Raw genomic sequence first — 17078 nt, 5'->3', positions numbered from 1 at the left:
ATCAAAGCTCGTGGGAAAAGCAAAATATCAGGGCCACAGATTTGTGAATCGTTAACACGTGCCTGTATGTTGAGTTTGCAGTAAGGGTTATCTTAGCTGGAGAAACAAGGCCAAGTCACCTTTGCAGCATAAACTGCTCCTTAGCAGAGTAACGTGTGAGATTTGTAGCTGCTCTTCAGAATTGTCTTCTACTTGACCCTTCCTCCAGAGGGTTTTCACCCATGCACATTTTTCTCAAATGAAATGCTGTTCCTGCACCTCTCCTCTCTTCCTCTCTCAATCAGAAATTGAGATCCGTCCTGGGCTCATCAAGGAATCAAGTGGCCTGTGGACTGTCCGCAGCACCCTTTCGGCAAAAGTCACCAAAGAAGACCGCAGTGCTGAGTTCTACTGCCAAGTCAGTTACACCCTGATGGGGAATAACAAGACATCCAAGTCGGACAGCTTCAAAGTCGACGTTCATTGTAAGGCTGGGCTGAGCTCCCTTTAGCAGCACTGAGCACATTTGTTGGGAGGTCTAAGAAAGGAGATTCTGCCTCACCTGCTGAGAGAAGACCGAGCCTCATGCAGAAGTGCAACTAGGGCTGGACTTTGGGGCCTTGAGGACCAACCAGTACATTAAGGGGAGCTACATGGGTGCTGTTATTGGGGGGAAATACATGACATGTAATAGGACGGTATATTAATAATAATAATTATTATTTGGTATGGCAGTCCCCTCCTTCTTGCCCCTCCCAGCAGTTCTTTATCTCTTTATAAATTATTTGGATTAAGGAATTTAGGGAATGCTCATCCAATTTGCAGATGTCACCAACCTAGGAGGGGTAGCTAATGGCACAGAAGACAGAATTGGGATTCAATATGAACTTGATGGATTGGAGATCTGGGCCAGAACTAACAAAATGAATTTCAATAGGGGCAAGTGTAAGGTTCTAACTTAGGCAGGAAGAAACAGATGCATAAATATAGGATGGGGGACACCTGGCTTACGAGCAGCGCATGTGAAAAGGATCTAGGGGTCTTGGTCGACCACAAGCTTAACATGGGTCAGCAGTGTGATGCAGCAGCAGCAAAAAAAAAAAGCTAATGTTATTCTAGGCTTCATCAACAGAAGGAAAGTATCCCAATCAAGGGAAGTACTGGTAATAGTGCAGCTCTATTTTGCCTTGGTCAGACCACATCTAGAATACTGTGTCCAGTTCTGGGTGCCACAATTTAAGAAGGATATTGACAAGCTAGAACATATGCAGAGGAGGGCAACCAAGATGATCAAGGGCCTGGAAACCAAGTGTCTTATGAGGAACAGTTGAGGGAATTGGGTTTGTTTAGCCTGGAAAAGAGGGCTGTCACATGGAGGAGGAAGCAATCTTGCTTTCTCCTGCTCCAGAGGCTAGGATCTGAACCAATGGCTTCAAGTTACAAGAAAGGAGAGTCTCAACTAAACATCAGGAAGAACTTTCTAGCAATATGAGCTTCTTTAGACAGAGGAACAGATCCCTGTGAAAGGTGGTGGACTCTCCGTCCTTCGGAGGTTCTAAAGCAGAGCTTAGGTGGCCATCTGCCATGGACGCTTTAGTTGAGATTCCTGCATTGCAGGGGATTGGATGAGATGCCCCGCTTCCGGCTCTTAGGATTCTTTGATCTTCTGTGTCTCCCAAGTTTCTCTGCCTGCGCTTATTAGGAGAAGCACCGGAAGGCGAATGAAGGTTCTTTTTGTCTCTGCCCCTCTCTGTAGACCCCTCTGAGAGTCTCCGCTTCGTGATTGATGCTCCAGGCCCGGATGTGAAGGAGGGAGATAATGTGACGCTGCGCTGCGAAGCGGATGGGAATCCGCCACCTCTGTATACTTTGTACAGAATGGAGGTGAGCTTGCAGCACAGAGGAAGGTGCCGTATACAAAGTCACAGACCCTAGGTCCTTCATCTAGCGTAGTGCTGTCTACCACACTGGTCTTCAGCTGAGGGGTCATGCCCTGATTCAAGGCGGGTTGCAACAGGAGCACTACCACCATGCCGATATAAAGGTACAAGATGAAGAGATGGGACCCCGAATGCATGTTTGAGTTAAAAAATCAACAGTGGTAAAAATAATAAGCGAAAACAAATCAGAAACCTAGAACAGACAGGCCATCAAACACCTGGGAGGAGCAGCAGGAAAATGTAACCCGGCCCTGAAAAGATAGGTAGGATGTTGGCAACTGGGTCTCTTGGCTGGGCAGTATTTCCTCCTTGTTGTCATCAGCGTGCAGGTTCAGCCTTTGTCCTTCTTTGTCTTGCACTCTGCTAGGAGGAGGAAGACCCCGAACAGGGTTCTGAACAGGGGTTCCTGCACCTTTACAACATCACCAAGGAGCGCAGCGGGGTCTACCAGTGCAAAGTGCTGGACTTGCAGGACGTTGCGCTTGTGGAGCTGACGGCCAACGTGACTCTGCTGGTGAACTGTGAGTAGGACCTGCGGGTTTTATTCAGTACAAAGTGGTCTGTTGGGTTTTCATTGAGACGCCACCTGGTTTTGAGAAATCTTAGCCAGCTGTTGACGGGAGCGTCAGTAGATTGATTTAAAACTGCATAAATGTGGGGATGGGAAGCTGGCTTCCTTGCTTTTGAGTATGGCATTCACAGGAAACTTCTTGGGAGAGGTGGTTTCTGTTTGGACACCTGTCTTACAGTACAAGCACAGGCACAGTGCTAAGATAATTAAGATGTCAACTTTTCCCTTTTTTAAGGGAAATTCCCTTATTCTGAATAGGATTCCTTGCAAGAAAAGGGAAAGGTTGACAGCTATGCACAGTGCATAAAGATGGGGTGAAGTGGAGGAATCTCATCTGTGTTGGCTCAAGTATATGATTTCTCTCCCTTAGATCTTGATGAGCCGACGATAACCTCTGTGCCTCCGGTGACCTCACTCAAACAGCTGCAGGAAGGAGAGGATGCACTCCTTACCTGTAATGCAACAGGCTCCAAGTCCTTGGTATTCCACTGGGAAAAGGTATTCTCATTTTAGGGCTGTTGACTTGAGTTAATGGTAGAAGAGTTTGGATTTTGATATCCCACTTTATCACTACCCGAAGGAGTCTCAAAGCAGCTAACATTCTCCTTTCCCTTCCTCCCCACAACAAACACTCTGTGAGGTGAGTGGGGCTGAGAGACTTCAGAGAAGTGTGACTAGCTCAAGGTCACCCAGCAGCTGCATGTGGAGGAGTGGAGACACGAACCCAGTTCCCCAGATTACGAGTCTACTGCTCTTAACCACTACACCACACTGGTGTTTTAGACTGCAATCCAAAAACACTTACTTTGCAGTAAGCCACATTGTGTGCAGTGGGACTTCTGTGTAAACATGCAACAGTTGCTCTGTTAGCTGGTTATCTGTCTGGCTCTCTTGGTTAACCAATCACATTTACATTTGGCTCAGATGGCCAACTTATTTAGTGGGGTAGGAGATCTGAAAAGAATGCCAATACAGTGGAACCTTGGTTCTTGAACTTAATTCATTCCGGAAGTCTGTTCAACTCCCGAAACGTTTGAAAACCAAGGCACGGCTTCCGATTGGCGCAGGCGCCCTGGAAACAATAGCCAATAGCCACATCACTTCCAAAAAAAGTTTGAAAACTGGAACACTTCCAGGTTTTTGGCATTTGGGAACCAAATTGTTTGTCAATCAAGCCGTTCGAGAACTAACGTTCCACTGTATATTTCATATCTGGCAACCAATGCACTCCTTGGGTGGCAGATAGTACATGGTTATACAAGTCTAAAAAGCCCAGGACACAAATTTTCACAGCCCTCTAGCAGCTATATGGCTCATTTACCAGAAGTAATGTATTTAGCATTAACTCTGAAAGTGTATACTTGATTCTGACCAAACTAAACCGCCCGATGTAATATTGTGCTTTTCCAGAAAGGGAAGGTGATTGAGAAGGGGAATCTTCTGAACTTGACCAACGTCGGCTACGACACCTCAGGCAAATACACCTGTGTTGTACGGATGCCGATGCCAGACACCCCTGCCGTCTCCCGCTCCAAACAGGTTCAAGTGACCGTCCATGGTAAGCATCGCACAGTGACGGATCTCTCTAAGTATCTCCCCCCCCCATCCTGCTCCTGGGTGCTGGGGCAGCAACAACAATTAGCCACCTCTTCTCCTTGCAGCAAAACCAGTGCTGGTTGCACGGAAGGAAGTGGTGCATGTGCAATCAGGCGAGAAGGTGAACTTAACGTGCGTCGGGTACTCGACACCCCCCTTGCTAATCTCATGGAGTGTCAATGGAACGGTAAGATGTGCTCTTCGTGGGGTTTATTTCAAAGAAATAAATGGAGAACTGTGACATGTGCTGTCTACGTCACTCCCCCCAATAATATAAAATGATATAATAATAGTGGTCAACCTCGCAGGGATATTTGTAAGACTTTATGGGATGTGAATGCTTTATGAAACATGCTGTAGAAGGCAATAATATTTAACAAATGTTCCATATTTTTCATGTCCCAAAACTGCTTCAACAAAGTATAATGTGTCTTTTCCCCATTTGATATTCTTTAGTGTGCAGGGATGGGAAACTTGTGTCCTTCCAGATATTGCTGATTTGCGACTCCTCTCATCCCTGGCTTGGCCGTTCAACTTCCTTCAGCCCCAGCCAGCATGGGCAATGGTCAGAGACGATGAGACTTACAGAACAGCAATATCTGGAGGGACACAGTGCTTGCTGGCCTGTTTTGGGTTGTTTTGTTTTAAATTCCCCTTAGGATTGTTAATCCTCCCTCCCTTTTCTTTCCACAGGTCTCTACTTCAGGCATGCAGGGTCACCAGCGCAGCAGCACAGTCCTGTTCCAAGTCACCGAAGCCCTTCTGGAATCGGGAGTCAATTGCAGCGCCAAAAACAGGATGGGCACCACTCAGCACCACTTCATGCTGGCACAGAGTAAGTCCATCCCTTTTCCCTTGAGAAGAGGGCTCATCCACACTTCCCGCTTGTCCCGCTCTTTAGGACTGAATCGGAGCAAACTTTAGTCCATGGGAAACCCAATGGACATTTGCTCTGATTCCGCAGTAAAGATCGGAATTTCACGGGGGAAAGCGGCGAGCCAAGCGAAAACCTAAATGAGCACAGAATGTGTTTGTGGTGATGGGTACATTTGCCCTTCTGGGAAGGGCTGGGGATGAGGAAATAATGGTACCCCCAAACGTTTTTTCTTCCATCACACCTGTTCCCCAACACCAGAAGCAAGTATACCAAGGTGCACCAGTCTGTCAGGCCCAGAAGGTGGTTTGAAGTAAAGCTGTGCTGAAAATGTCACTCCACTTTTATGAGCATAGGAAGCTGTCTTGTGCTGAGTCAGACTGCTGCTCCATCTAGCTTAGTATTTCATCTACACCATTGGTTCCCAACCTTTTTTTGGCCATGCCCCACCTAAGCATCTCTAAAAACCGGGTACCACCCCCCGGTGACATATAACTCTTATTATTCAAAAAGTGAACTATTCACGCGGAGGAAGCCTAAAAGGCCATAAGTCATTTCTCGAATTGCCCCCCTTAAAAATCAAATTCCCCCCCCCCCGTGGGGTGTATGCCCCACGTTGGGAACCATGGCTCTACACTTGAGTGTCATTTTATGTGACTATTGCTGTTCAGTGAGAGTCTGTGGTTATTTCCCATGACCTGGTGTAAAGGGGAGTCCTGAGAGGGGGTGTGGACTTGCATCTTCCGACACCAACACCCTGAAACACCATGCTGGGTTCTCTCTCCGTATGTTTCAGATGAAGCCAGTGGCTCTGTCAACCCTTTCACAGCAAGGCAGGCAACCTGTGACAAACCATTCCACTTCCAGCTTGTATTTATTTCTCTTTCTTTTCTTTCTTCAGGGAAAGAAGGAGGAACGCCCAATGCCAAGACTGGTAAGCCCCTCCTTACCGAGCATTTATGACGGTCAAATGGACATGAATGTGCTGTCCGTGTTCTGGGAGCTGACCCACAGAAGATGACTTGGGCTTTGCAGGAAGGCGGAAGTTGGGGAGGGTGTGAGTGTCCTGAGGCACTTTCTGAAGGTGAACAAGGAGGGCTACTTGCAGGACCAGGCATCTGACTTCCCATACCCCAGCCCATATAAATAAGAGACCAATGAGACTGTGCTTTTGGGTAAAAACAGGCCACAACTTTATTGAATACAGATGAAAGAGGTTTGGCTTGGGCATGGGACAATCTAAATACTTCCGGCCGGCCTGCTGGAAGTGGAGCATGGTCAATCCAGGCAGGGGTTCCTAAGACTTACATGGTGACCCCCCGTGGGGACTGCCGTCTGGGGGAGTGCCCTGGGCACACGGACATGGCCACTCCCCCCCGGATCCCCTTAACAGCATACCGCAGCGTTCGGAGGGGCAGGCAGGGACTACAACCTTCCCTCCGTCCAAAACAAGGGATTGTCCCAATGCCCAACCACTTGTGACGAATTGCTGTGAGGTAGGCAGAACCAACGGGTAAGAGCCAATTATCCCGGTGGGCAAATTCCTACCCGGCCCCATAAAGAACGGCGACCACCGTAGCTACAGCAAAGTCATTGCCTATCAGCATAAACCATGGGTGGGAGGGATGGGGAAACCTGGCGCAGGAACAAATAGGCTGTGCCCCAAGTGTGGGCTGCTTAAATAGGCAGGGGGCAGATCCAAGAGAAGCCCACCATCCAGGTCCATCTTAAAGGGATCGGCTGCCGTGGCGCAACGATCCCTCGGCGCCCCCAGCGTGCTGCCTCTCCGCCCACCTCCCTCCCGCGCTGGCTGTCCCTCGGAAGGGGGTGGGTGGGCGAGCGGGGGATGAGGGGCCTGGCGCTGGAGCGGCGCTGGGCTTTGCACGCCCTTCCCAGCGCTCCAGCTGGGGCTCCGGATGGCGGGCGGCTTGCAGCTTGCCCGCCGGTGCGCAAGCGTCTGCCTGTGGGGGCGGGGGCTGGTTGGGGAGGGGGCGCCCGGTATGCCGGCGGGCTCGCAGGGGCGCCCCTGGGGGGCCCGGTGCCCTGGCGCGCCGCACCACCCAGCATCTATGACAAGACGGCCCTGCCACCATCGGCTCTGCCCACTGGCACAGCCCACGTCCCAGCCTGCATCCCCATTTGCCAATACAGCGTGCAGGCTAGGATCCGGCTCCTGATAGGCGACGGGGGCTTATGCCCCCCCCCCCGCCTCTCAGGAAGGGCACTGCCGTTTGAATTCCACCTTCGGGGGCCCAGTGAAGCCTCTTCCGTCCAGCAATGCCGCCGCACCAAGAGAGGTGAGCAGACTTTCTGAAACCCAGCAAAGATGAGGCTGGTTGGTGCCTGGATGGGCGATTTGCTTGAGAACCCCATGTAGGGCCACCACAATCTCATTTGTTCTATCCTAGAGGAAAGGTGGGATCCATTTTGAGTAAGTAAAATACATCAAATGTGAGAGGAGAGGAAGAGGGGTGCCCATCTGCTCGACTCCCTTTGCGCTTGCAGAAAGTTATGCTGTATGTCAGGAGAGGGGTGATAATATTTGATCACCACCCTCTGAAGGCCTGAGGGAGACTGTACCGGATGCCAGCCTTTGCACCTTATGGCCCTGAACTCCTGATATTTAAAAAGATTATTATTGTTTTATTAATTTATGAATTGCCTTTCACATAAGCCCGAAATGATTTGCAGTCATAAAAACAACTAAAATAGGTGTGTGTTTTTTTTAAAAAAAAACACAAAACCCCAGTAAAGATCGGTTTTAGAACAATGAAAATAACCACCCATCAGGTTGGAAAAACGTATCGAAATAAAAATATATCCCCTCGTTTCATTGCAAAAAGTAGCAGTCTCTCATAACACTCATCCATTGTCTTTATCTCTAGCAAAATATTTTAAAGAGGTCTACTTCTTTTCTTTTCTTAAGCAAGGAAGTCTTAAAATTTGTATCCTCTCCTAATCTTGGAGAGAAGAGAATTTGGGGAGGGGGTTTGGTTTCTGGCTGCCTGCCATGCTGTTTCTTGGGGCTTTGAGAGGTGTGTGGCAGTGGGAGGTGCATCCGAGTAACCACTTTGGGAAAGAGATGCTGTAGATTGTGAATGTTCATCTTTTTATTAAATAGAACCTCCATTATAACTTACTTTTTGTGTCATTTTAGTACAGACTGTTGTCATCTATAGTTGAAGAACAAGAAAATATGCCTAATTTTTATATATATATAGTTTCCATCCCCCCTTTTTTAAATCCAGAACTTCTTCATGCACAGTTTCAATCAATAAGATTAATGGGGGAAAGGCTTCTGACTGCGTTATTGAGGGCGGCACCTTTTTAGTTACGTGAAATTTGTTTTAAATTGACGAATCGTCGAAATGCTACAGACCTAATTTAATGAGTGAGCCTCCAATTGGTCATTTAAGACATTGTCTCCTTTGGAAGCCAAGAGCTTCTCACAGTCCCTTAGTGCTAATTGTTAACATTACCTGCATTCTCCGCCCGCTGCTCTCCAGATGTTTTTTCTACCCCCACCTTGCCAGGAAATGAAACTTCAGAGTTTGGGTACAACCAGACACCCACTCCCCAAACTCCTGCAGCAATGCAGCAAGGTACTGACGGGAATGACACACAAAAAGGTATCTGTTTATAATTCAGCTAGGGCAGCCTCTCCCATTGGTTGCAGAGTGGCACGCTGAGAATCCTCCCCAACCAATCGGATCAATGCATGCTGCTGTTGCCTGTTAGGGTGGTCTTCTGATCTCAGATCATGTATGCACTTTAAAAAGCAAGCACAATTTTGTGCCAGGATAAAGAAAAGCTAGAAATATGCATAGTTCCCACCCTCCCTCCCTCCCTCCCTCTGGCAATCTGATTCATTTCCTGAAATTTCAGCAGGTGTTTGCCACACATTCTCTTGCATCATGGGCAAGAGGCCTAGGCACCTGCTTAAAAAAAAGGGGGGAGAGGAGTGGAAACAGAACTTGAATTTGATTTCCATGTTCTCTGGCTTTTCTGCGCTTCCAGGAAATAGCAGGTGACACTTAGTCCTGATAGCAGCATGTTTAGTGCCCCCCCCCCCATATCCAGTGAATTGTGTTTTTGGGGCTAACAATTTCTGAAGGCAGGCAGGGGGAGAGCACTTTGTGACAAAGTTTGGGAGACTCTCCCCATCCTCCCTCCAGCATCTTCTATGACACCTTTTCCGCTATGCCTCTGAAAGCTCTTGCTACCCAATCCCTCCAGCAGCTGCTTGGGTGCCTTTTCGCTTTGAGAAGGTCCTTGCTAGTCCTGTTTAGAAAGACCTTCTCTCTCTCTGTGTTCCTCCCAACGGCAGCAGCAGTTCTGAAGTGGTCTCTGTGGGCAGGCAGAAACCGGGCAGCAATGCTTATCACGGTGGCGTAATTTTCTTTACAAAACGCACACCTCAAACATAACCAGAATTAAGGCCTGTGTGGAAATCGCCTTCATGGCACCCTGCGCATGGTCAGAGGCCCATCTTTATTTCAGTCTGCAGGGCTGAGCCCTGGTTCAAGCTTTGGGAGGAACCCTGGGAAATATTGAGAGCTGTTTTCTGGATACAAGATAGGCTATTATATATTGCGAGTGGGAGGGGGGTGGGTGGGTGTTTGTGTGCGTCCTGTTTGCTGTTCTCGTCTTTGGACTTGGAGAGCCCAGCCTGCTCCTGTTTGCTCCACACCTTTTCATTTAAAAGCAGGAGGCAAGGTGTGTGGCTGTTGTGTCTGGCTTACCACTGTAGTAGATGAGGTATGTTTGGCATGGTCCTGAAAGACTTGCTGTTCTTGTCTGTTGGATTCCTGTATTTTGTATCATTTTAAATGCATTTTAGCCTTAAGTGTTGGTCTCAAAGTGCTTAACAAGTTGTTGATCTGCTAAAATCTCACAATTCCTAGACTGAAAACTTCATTAACCAAGTTTCGGTGCTGTTTAATTGTTTTTTTTTCCAAATATGCTGAGGAATGGCTTTTAAATTAGAATGGCTTTTAATTGCCATATTAAAACATCTTAATTGAGATGCTGCCACCAGCCTCTTGGGTTTATTAACCTTCCATTCCAATGCCCTGCATTTAGGTTCATACTGAAAGCAGAGCTTTGGCTAGGAAGATTTACTGGTATATACCTCTGCACATAGACTTTTTCATGCTTGCCATAGCAGGCAGGCAATCCATTATCCCCCTGGTGAGAAGCCCATCATGATCGCCAAGTGACAGGGGTCCCACAATCCTTTTGCGCTGGACATTAACACTGCCTCCCTTCCCCTTACGCTGCTCTCCAGAGGACTTTCTCACCCCCACCATGCCTGGGAATGAAACCTCAGGGTTTGGGTACAACCAGACAGCAGAAGGTATGTTGGGAAGTCACCTGCTGAGAGGTATATTTTTCTTCCGCAGCTTCTCCCATTGGTGTGGGGCAACCCCTAGGGGCAGTCCCCATCCACCAATTGGACAGACGCATGCTCTTGCCGCCTGTTAGCATTTATGCAGACTGGCCAAACCAAAAGGCAAACGTCAGAGCAATGTGAGCTCTTTGAAATGTGAGCAACAAAAAGTGGGATGTGGTTTTTTGCAGGGAGAAGAAAAACTGCCCCGTGAATGTGCATGATAATTCCTTTTGAGGCTGCATTCCTGGCCATCCCATTCAGCTCCTGAGGTTCCAGCAGGCCTTGGTCAGTTGCTGACACAGAATGCCCACAGTCTTGAGGGCTAAGAACCTGCTTTTTGGTAGAAACAGGAGCTGAATTTGATTTCCATGTTCTGTTGCTTTTCTGTGCTTCCAGGACATTGAAGGCAACACCTCGTCCTGATAGGAGCATATCCAGTGAATTGTTTTGTGGGGTAGCCTTTCTGTAGGCCAGGGAGAGAGAGAACACTTTTTGACAAAGTCCAGGAGCCTCTCCCAGTCCTCCCTCCAGCATCTTCTCTGATACTGCACTGTTTCCTTGATGCCCCTGAAAGCTCTTGCTGCTTGAGTTCCCTTTGAGAAGGTCCTTGCTAGTCCTGTTCAGAAAGGTCTTCTCTCTCTCTCTCTCTTCCTCCCAATGGCAGCAGCAGTTCTTATGAATTGGTCTCTGTGGGCAGGCAGAAACAGGCAGCAATGCAATGATGGTAGGGTCATTTTCTTTACAAAATACCAGAATTAAGGCCTGTGTGGGAATTCATGACGCTCTGCCCATGCTCAGAGGTCCATCTTTATTTCAACATGCAGGGCTCAGCCCCGGTTCAAGCTAAGCTTTGGGAGGAAGCCAGGAAAATATTGAGAGCTGTTTTCTGGATAAGAGAAAGGTGATTATATATTGAGAATGGGGTGGTGGTGTATGTCTGCGTCCTGCTTGCTGTTTTTGTCTTTGGGGCTTGGAGAGCCCAGCCAGTTCCCATGTGCTCCACACCGTTTCATTTAAAAGCAGGAGGCAAGGTGTGTGGCTGTTGTCTGGCTTACGACTCTGGGAATGGATTGCCATAGATAAGGTATGTTTGGCATTACCTGCAAAACTGTTGTCGTTTATGTCTGTCAGACTACTGTACTTCATATCATTTTAAATGCATTTTTGGCCTTTAGTATTTATCTCTAGTGCTTACAAATTATTGATTTGCTAAAATCTCACAATTCCTATGCTGAAAGCTTCATTAGCTTCAGTGCTATTTTAATTGATTTTTCAAATGAGCTGAGGAATTGGTTTTTTCCCCAATTAGAATGGCTTTTAATTGCTGTATTGGTAAAATGTTGCTGGCGTAATTGAGATGCTGCCACCCGCCTCTTGGGTTTATTAACCCTCCATTCCAACATCCTGCGATAGGTTCATGCTAAAAGCAGAGCCCTGGCTAGGAACGTTTGTGTGCTATTGCCTATAGACTCCTTCATGCCTGCCGTAGGGGGTAGGGCAAGAAATTGTCCTGCGGGTGAGAAGCCCAACATGATCCGGCAAATGACAGGAGTCCCACAGTCCTCTGCGCTGGACATTAACGCTGCCTCCCTTCCCCTTACGCTGCTCTCCAGAGGACTTTCTCACCCCCACCATGCCAGGGAATGAAACCTCAGGGTTTGGGTACAACCAGACAGCAGAAGGTATGTCGGGAAGTCACCTGCTGAAAGGTATCTTTTTTTCCTTGTGCTGAGGCAGCTTCTCCCATTGGTGTGGGGCAACCCCTAGGTGCAGTCTCCATCCACCAATTGGACTGACACATGCTCTCGCTGCCTGTTAGCATTTATGCAGACTGGTCAAACTCACAGGGAAACATCAGAGCTATGTGAACACTTTGAAAAGCAGCAACAAAAAGTGGAATATTGTTTTTCTGCAGGAAGAAGAACGTTGATCTGTGAATGTGCATGATTCTGCCCCCCCCCCCGGGCAATCTCATTCAGCTCCTGAGGTTTCAGCAACCAGATGCTCTCTCACAAAATGCCTACAGTCTTGAGGGCTAGGGAGCTGCTTTTCCAAAGCAACAGGAGCCGAATTGGATTTCTGTGCCCTGCAGCTTTTCAGTGCTTCCAGGAAATCTCAGATGATGCCCAGCCCTGCGTGTAGCACATCATTCCAAATCCTGCCCCCCCCCATGTCATACATTATGGGGTAGCTCTGTTGGGAGATGGAGCAGGGTGGAAAAATCAGCTTTGCTACAGCAACCAGGAGCCGCCCCCCACCCTCCAGCACCTTCCATGATATTGTGCTATTTCTTAGTCTGCATCTGAAAGTTGTTTCCACTACCACCCGTTCAGCCGCTGCTCCGGTTGCTTTTGCATTTAAGCAGGCCTTTGTTGGGGCCCCTGAGGAAAGCCCCCTCTCCGTGTCTCTCTTTCTCTCAAAAGCAGTTTCAGTTCTTCCACAGCAGCCTGTAGGCAGCAAAGGAAATATTAGGGGAGGACACTGGGAACAGTTTAGCTGGGCAGCTGTGCTTAAATCTCTCTCTCTCTCTCTTTGTGTGTGTGTGTGTTCCAAAATGAGATAAGCCAGAACTCAGGCTGGTGTGGAAGTTGCTTGCATAGCCCTCTGCACGTGCTCAGAACCAAACCTTTCCTTCCAATCTGCAGGGCTTGGCCTCTGCTGAAACTGAACTTGGGGAGAATGTCAGGGGATGCTTTGGGGATTCAAGAAGGGTGTGTGCTGTGGGGCAGGGCGTGGTGGCAGTGATGGTTTCTGGCTGATGTTCTCTTCTTGGGGAATCTAGCCCTGTCCCGCTTTGGCAGGGGTGGGGTGGGTTGTAGCTGACTGGTCACTACAGAAGTGGGATCCTATAGAGGGGAAATGTTTGGCATAACCCTGCAAAACTGATGTTTGTGTCCTTTATCAAATGGACCTCCCATGGATCCAGGTACTATATCTCATTTTTGTTTATTTTAGGCTATACTCTTGCTCTATATAGTGAAAGTACAATAAAATATGCGTAATTTAATATGTAAATATGTATATAAATTCTCTTTTGAAATCTAGACATTGCTCAATGTGCGAATTCATTGCCTATTGTGGTGGAGATTGTTGATACAGATTTTAGATGTTTTAGCGGTTTTTGTTTCTACTGATGGCCTATTATTATGTTTTCTGATGTTGTAACCTACCCTGCAATCTAAGGTGGTGTGTGTTTAAATAAGTCAATACAATAACTTTTAGTCAGTAGATCAATTTGATTATTCCTAGATTTGAAACTTCATTAATCAGTTTGTTGTACTGTTAACTTTTTTTGGGGGGGGGAGAAAGTAATCTGCTTACTGGGGAACTGAATATCCCCTTTTTTTTGTTCAATGAAAATGGGTCTTGGCACAGAACATTTGTATGGACTCATTTTAACACCTGCCGCTCCAGCCAGGGGGAGACGGGTAGGGGGCATGTGAGCCATCCTCTCCTTTGGAAGCCAAGAGCTTTCCAGCATCCTTAGCACTAAATGTTAACATTTGCCTGCATTCTCCACCCACCGCTACCCAGATGACTTTTCCAACACCACCTTGCCAGGGAATGAAACTTCCGAGTTTGGGTACAACCAGACATCAACTTCCCAAACTCCTGGAAGGGCTGAGGAAGGTATCCTTTCTACTTCCGCTCTAGCCGCCTCTCCCATTGGTTAGGGGAGCCTCATCCTGAGGGGCTTCCTCAACCAATCGGACCAATGCTTGCTCTTGCCGCCTGTTAGCATTTTGCTGGCTGGTCTTCTTGACTCCAAACTCAGAGACAGTAGCCAGGGCTGTGTGTGCTTTGAAAAACACAACCAAAAATTAAAAGTTTTGTGCTACGGGGGTGGGGGGGTGGGGTGGAAGGAGAAGCTGCATCAGTGTGCACGAATGTCTTATTTGTTTCTTTCTTTGCTAGTCTTCAGGAGCTGCAAGTCAGCTGCCCTCCTGCCCCTCTGGGAATCTAAGTCAGTTCCTGAGGTTGGAGCAGGTGTTGGCTAAACTCTCTGTCACTTACAGCCATTGCCAAGAAGACCAGGAACCTGCTTTTTTTCCTTTAGAAAAATAAACGAGCTGAATTTGAGTCCCGTGTTTTGCTGTTTCTCTGTGTTTCCAGAAATAGCAACATAAGGAGCCTCTCCATGTAAAGCAGGCATGGCCAAACCTGGCCCTCCAGCTGCTTTGGGAATACAATTCACATCATCCCTGACCACTGGTCCTATTAGCTAGGGGTGATGGGAGTTGTAGTCCCAAAAACAGCTGGAGGGCCAAGTTTGGCAGTGCCTGATGTAAAGTATTATGGGGCATAGCTTTGCAAGGAGGGAGTGGAAGTCTTGCCATAAGATCCATCTCCTTCTGAGATACATTGGAGACTTCCCTAGTTTGGTGCCCTTCAACCGTTTTGGATTCCCAACAGATTCCCAGCAGCCAGCCTGACCAGCGATCAGGGATGATGGGAACTGTAAACCCAAAACATCTGCTGCCAGAACCCTCCAGCAACTGCTTGGGTGGCCTTTGCATTTGAGCAGGTCCTTGCTTTAGATCTGCCCAGAAACGCATTTTCTCTCTCTTCCTCCCAATGGCAGTTCTTCCAAAGCAGCGAGCGGAAATAGCAGCAGTCCCGTAATCTTCGCAAAACAGTGAAGTGATTCCTGCACGAATTGTGCCTTCGTGGCCCTCTGCTCATGCTCAGAGAGGCCCATCTTTATTTCAACCTGCAGGGCTCAGTCCTGGTTCAAGCTACACTTTGGGAGGAAGCCAGGGAAATATTGAGAGCTGCTTTGTGGCTGCAAGAAGGGTGATTCTGTTTGCATTTTCTTTCCTCCTCCTCCTCCACCCCTCCCCCCAAGCAGAGCAGACAGTACAGGAGAGCAAAGGTGTGATCATTGTGGCTGTCGTCATCTGCATCCTGGCAATTGCTGTCCTGGGCGCCGTCCTTTACTTCCTGCACAAGAAAGGGAAGCTCACCTGTGGCCGCTCAGGCAAACAAGAGATGTAAGCACACACACCTTTCCTTGCAGCCTTTTGGGTGCCTCCCTCCTTCCCTCTCATCCATCTACCAGAGACCACGCTTCTTCCCTTCCTGCCCCCTCCCAGTCTCCTTGCACCAAGCAGCGCGCTTCTTCTGACCCCATGGGAGGGAGGAAGTGGGGTGGACCTTGAACTGCTGTTGCACACTAGGCCCTTTGCAATGTCATTTCCCACTCAGCAGCCTTAGGGGGGAGCAGCTCCTCTGACACACAAAACTTGATCGGTGTTGGCTGCAGACAGAAGACATTTGCCCTTGGCCATGAGATTACGCCTTTCTGACTTCTGTCCCACCCAAGTCGCTGGTCAAATAGTGCTTTGCAAGCTTTATAAGCGCCTCCAAAGCTGGCCAGAGAATCTAGCGGGGACAAGGTCTGTGGTGGGTTTCCCTCCCACTCCCTTGAAGCACTTGCCTAGCTCAAGCCTCTGCTGGACCCAGAGGAGCTGAATGATGAGCCCCCCAGGAACTGCTGTTCTGTCCCAGCCTGCAGCCCACCCGCTCTGCAGGGATGCGTCTCAACACTGTTACCCTCCCTCCTCCCTAGCACAAAACCCGAAGCGCATAAAGACGAGATTGTAGTTGAAGTTAAGTCAGATAAACTTCCTGAAGAGGCGGGGCTCCTGCAGGGCGCCAACGGCGAGAAGAGATCGGCAGGTGACCAGGTAGGCCAGTTTGCCATGACTAGCAGAGGCGATGGTTCAGAGGACCCAGCTATTGTGTATGCGTTGTTTTTGATGCAGTGTGTCATCCACCCCCAAATCCACCTTCTTGGGTTGCACAAATGGCTGTCAGCCTGTGCTATCCATTCTTTTTTCAAAAGGAGAAAAAAATGATGGGGGGGGGGGGTTGTAACTCATGGTGTAGATTGGCCCAGCTGCTATGCCCTTCTGCCCCTCCACTCCTGAATGTGCTGTGGTTAAGTTAGGAAGACCATCACTGCTTCATAAACTGTGATAGTTAACTGAACGGGAGAAGCTTAGCACTTTCCACTGCTGAGACGTCCAAGTGGGTTTCTTAGCGCCAGCAGATGCCCCTCTGCCCCTCCTGTTAGGTCTCCCTGATCCAGCAACTTCAGCCCCTGCTGCTCCCTGCGTTTGGCAGGTGCCTCTCCTGCCAGCTTCCCATCAAGCAGCTTTCTGTGCTCCATGTGGACAGTGTGCATGTAGCCCCAGTCTTTCTTCCCCTCGGCTTTTCTCTAGCAACCACCTAAGGGCAGGCTTTTCCTGCCTCTCTCCTGAAGTCTAGCCGGAGGAGCTTCTTTCTCTATTCCAATACAGAAAAATGGTCCTGCATGTGCTTTTTTTACTGTGCCTCCAAGCCAGTCACGCAATCTCATTCAAAACGGCTGCCATCATCTTACCTCGGCTACCTCACACCGCGGGGCGACAGAAGTGGGTGTGCTTGTATTTTACTGGGCCGTAATCGCAGTGTAACCTGTGTTTTTCTTTTGCTGCATTAAAAAGGGAGAGAAATACATCGATTTGAGGAACTGAGGAGGGAGAGACAGCTGTGCCCCTTCGAAGATTTCTCCTGTTCCTTCTCGATGCCTCCACCCCTCTTGCTCCCCTGGCCAGAGTCTTTCAGATGCACAGCAGCAAATAAGGCACAAGATGGCTCCACAGCAAATACTTTGCAACCTCACCCTCAGGTTTTTGAAGGACAAAGGCAGCTGAAGCAGATCAGCAGTTTTCAGACCAAAAA

At 48.5% G+C, this 17078-nt stretch overlaps 1 protein-coding gene across 3 annotated transcripts in view; it reads left to right on the top strand.

Moving 5' to 3' along the window:
- MCAM (melanoma cell adhesion molecule) overlaps positions 1-17078 on the top strand; it is a 52795-nt gene extending 35717 nt beyond the window's left edge. The window contains exons 6-16 of one of the 3 annotated variants that reach the window (XM_033171552.1): positions 285-464; positions 1736-1863; positions 2287-2440; positions 2861-2988; positions 3901-4048; positions 4152-4273; positions 4780-4921; positions 5862-5894; positions 15202-15343; positions 15922-16039; positions 16841-17078. In XM_033171552.1, coding sequence (XP_033027443.1) covers positions 285-464; positions 1736-1863; positions 2287-2440; positions 2861-2988; positions 3901-4048; positions 4152-4273; positions 4780-4921; positions 5862-5894; positions 15202-15343; positions 15922-16039; positions 16841-16870 — 1325 coding nt within the window. In that variant the 3' untranslated portion in view covers positions 16871-17078. Of the gene's footprint in view, positions 1-284; positions 465-1735; positions 1864-2286; positions 2441-2860; positions 2989-3900; positions 4049-4151; positions 4274-4779; positions 4922-5861; positions 5895-15198; positions 15344-15921; positions 16040-16840 lie in introns of all 3 variants that reach the window. The other 2 variants (XM_033171551.1, XM_033171553.1) reach the window with 2 other exon arrangements.

Source organism: Lacerta agilis, chromosome 15, assembly GCF_009819535.1.
Source record: "Lacerta agilis isolate rLacAgi1 chromosome 15, rLacAgi1.pri, whole genome shotgun sequence".
Classification (NCBI taxonomy): domain Eukaryota; kingdom Metazoa; phylum Chordata; class Lepidosauria; order Squamata; family Lacertidae; genus Lacerta; species Lacerta agilis.
Note: the sequence above shows the minus strand (reverse complement) of the source record. Positions and strands in the feature narration are given on the sequence as shown.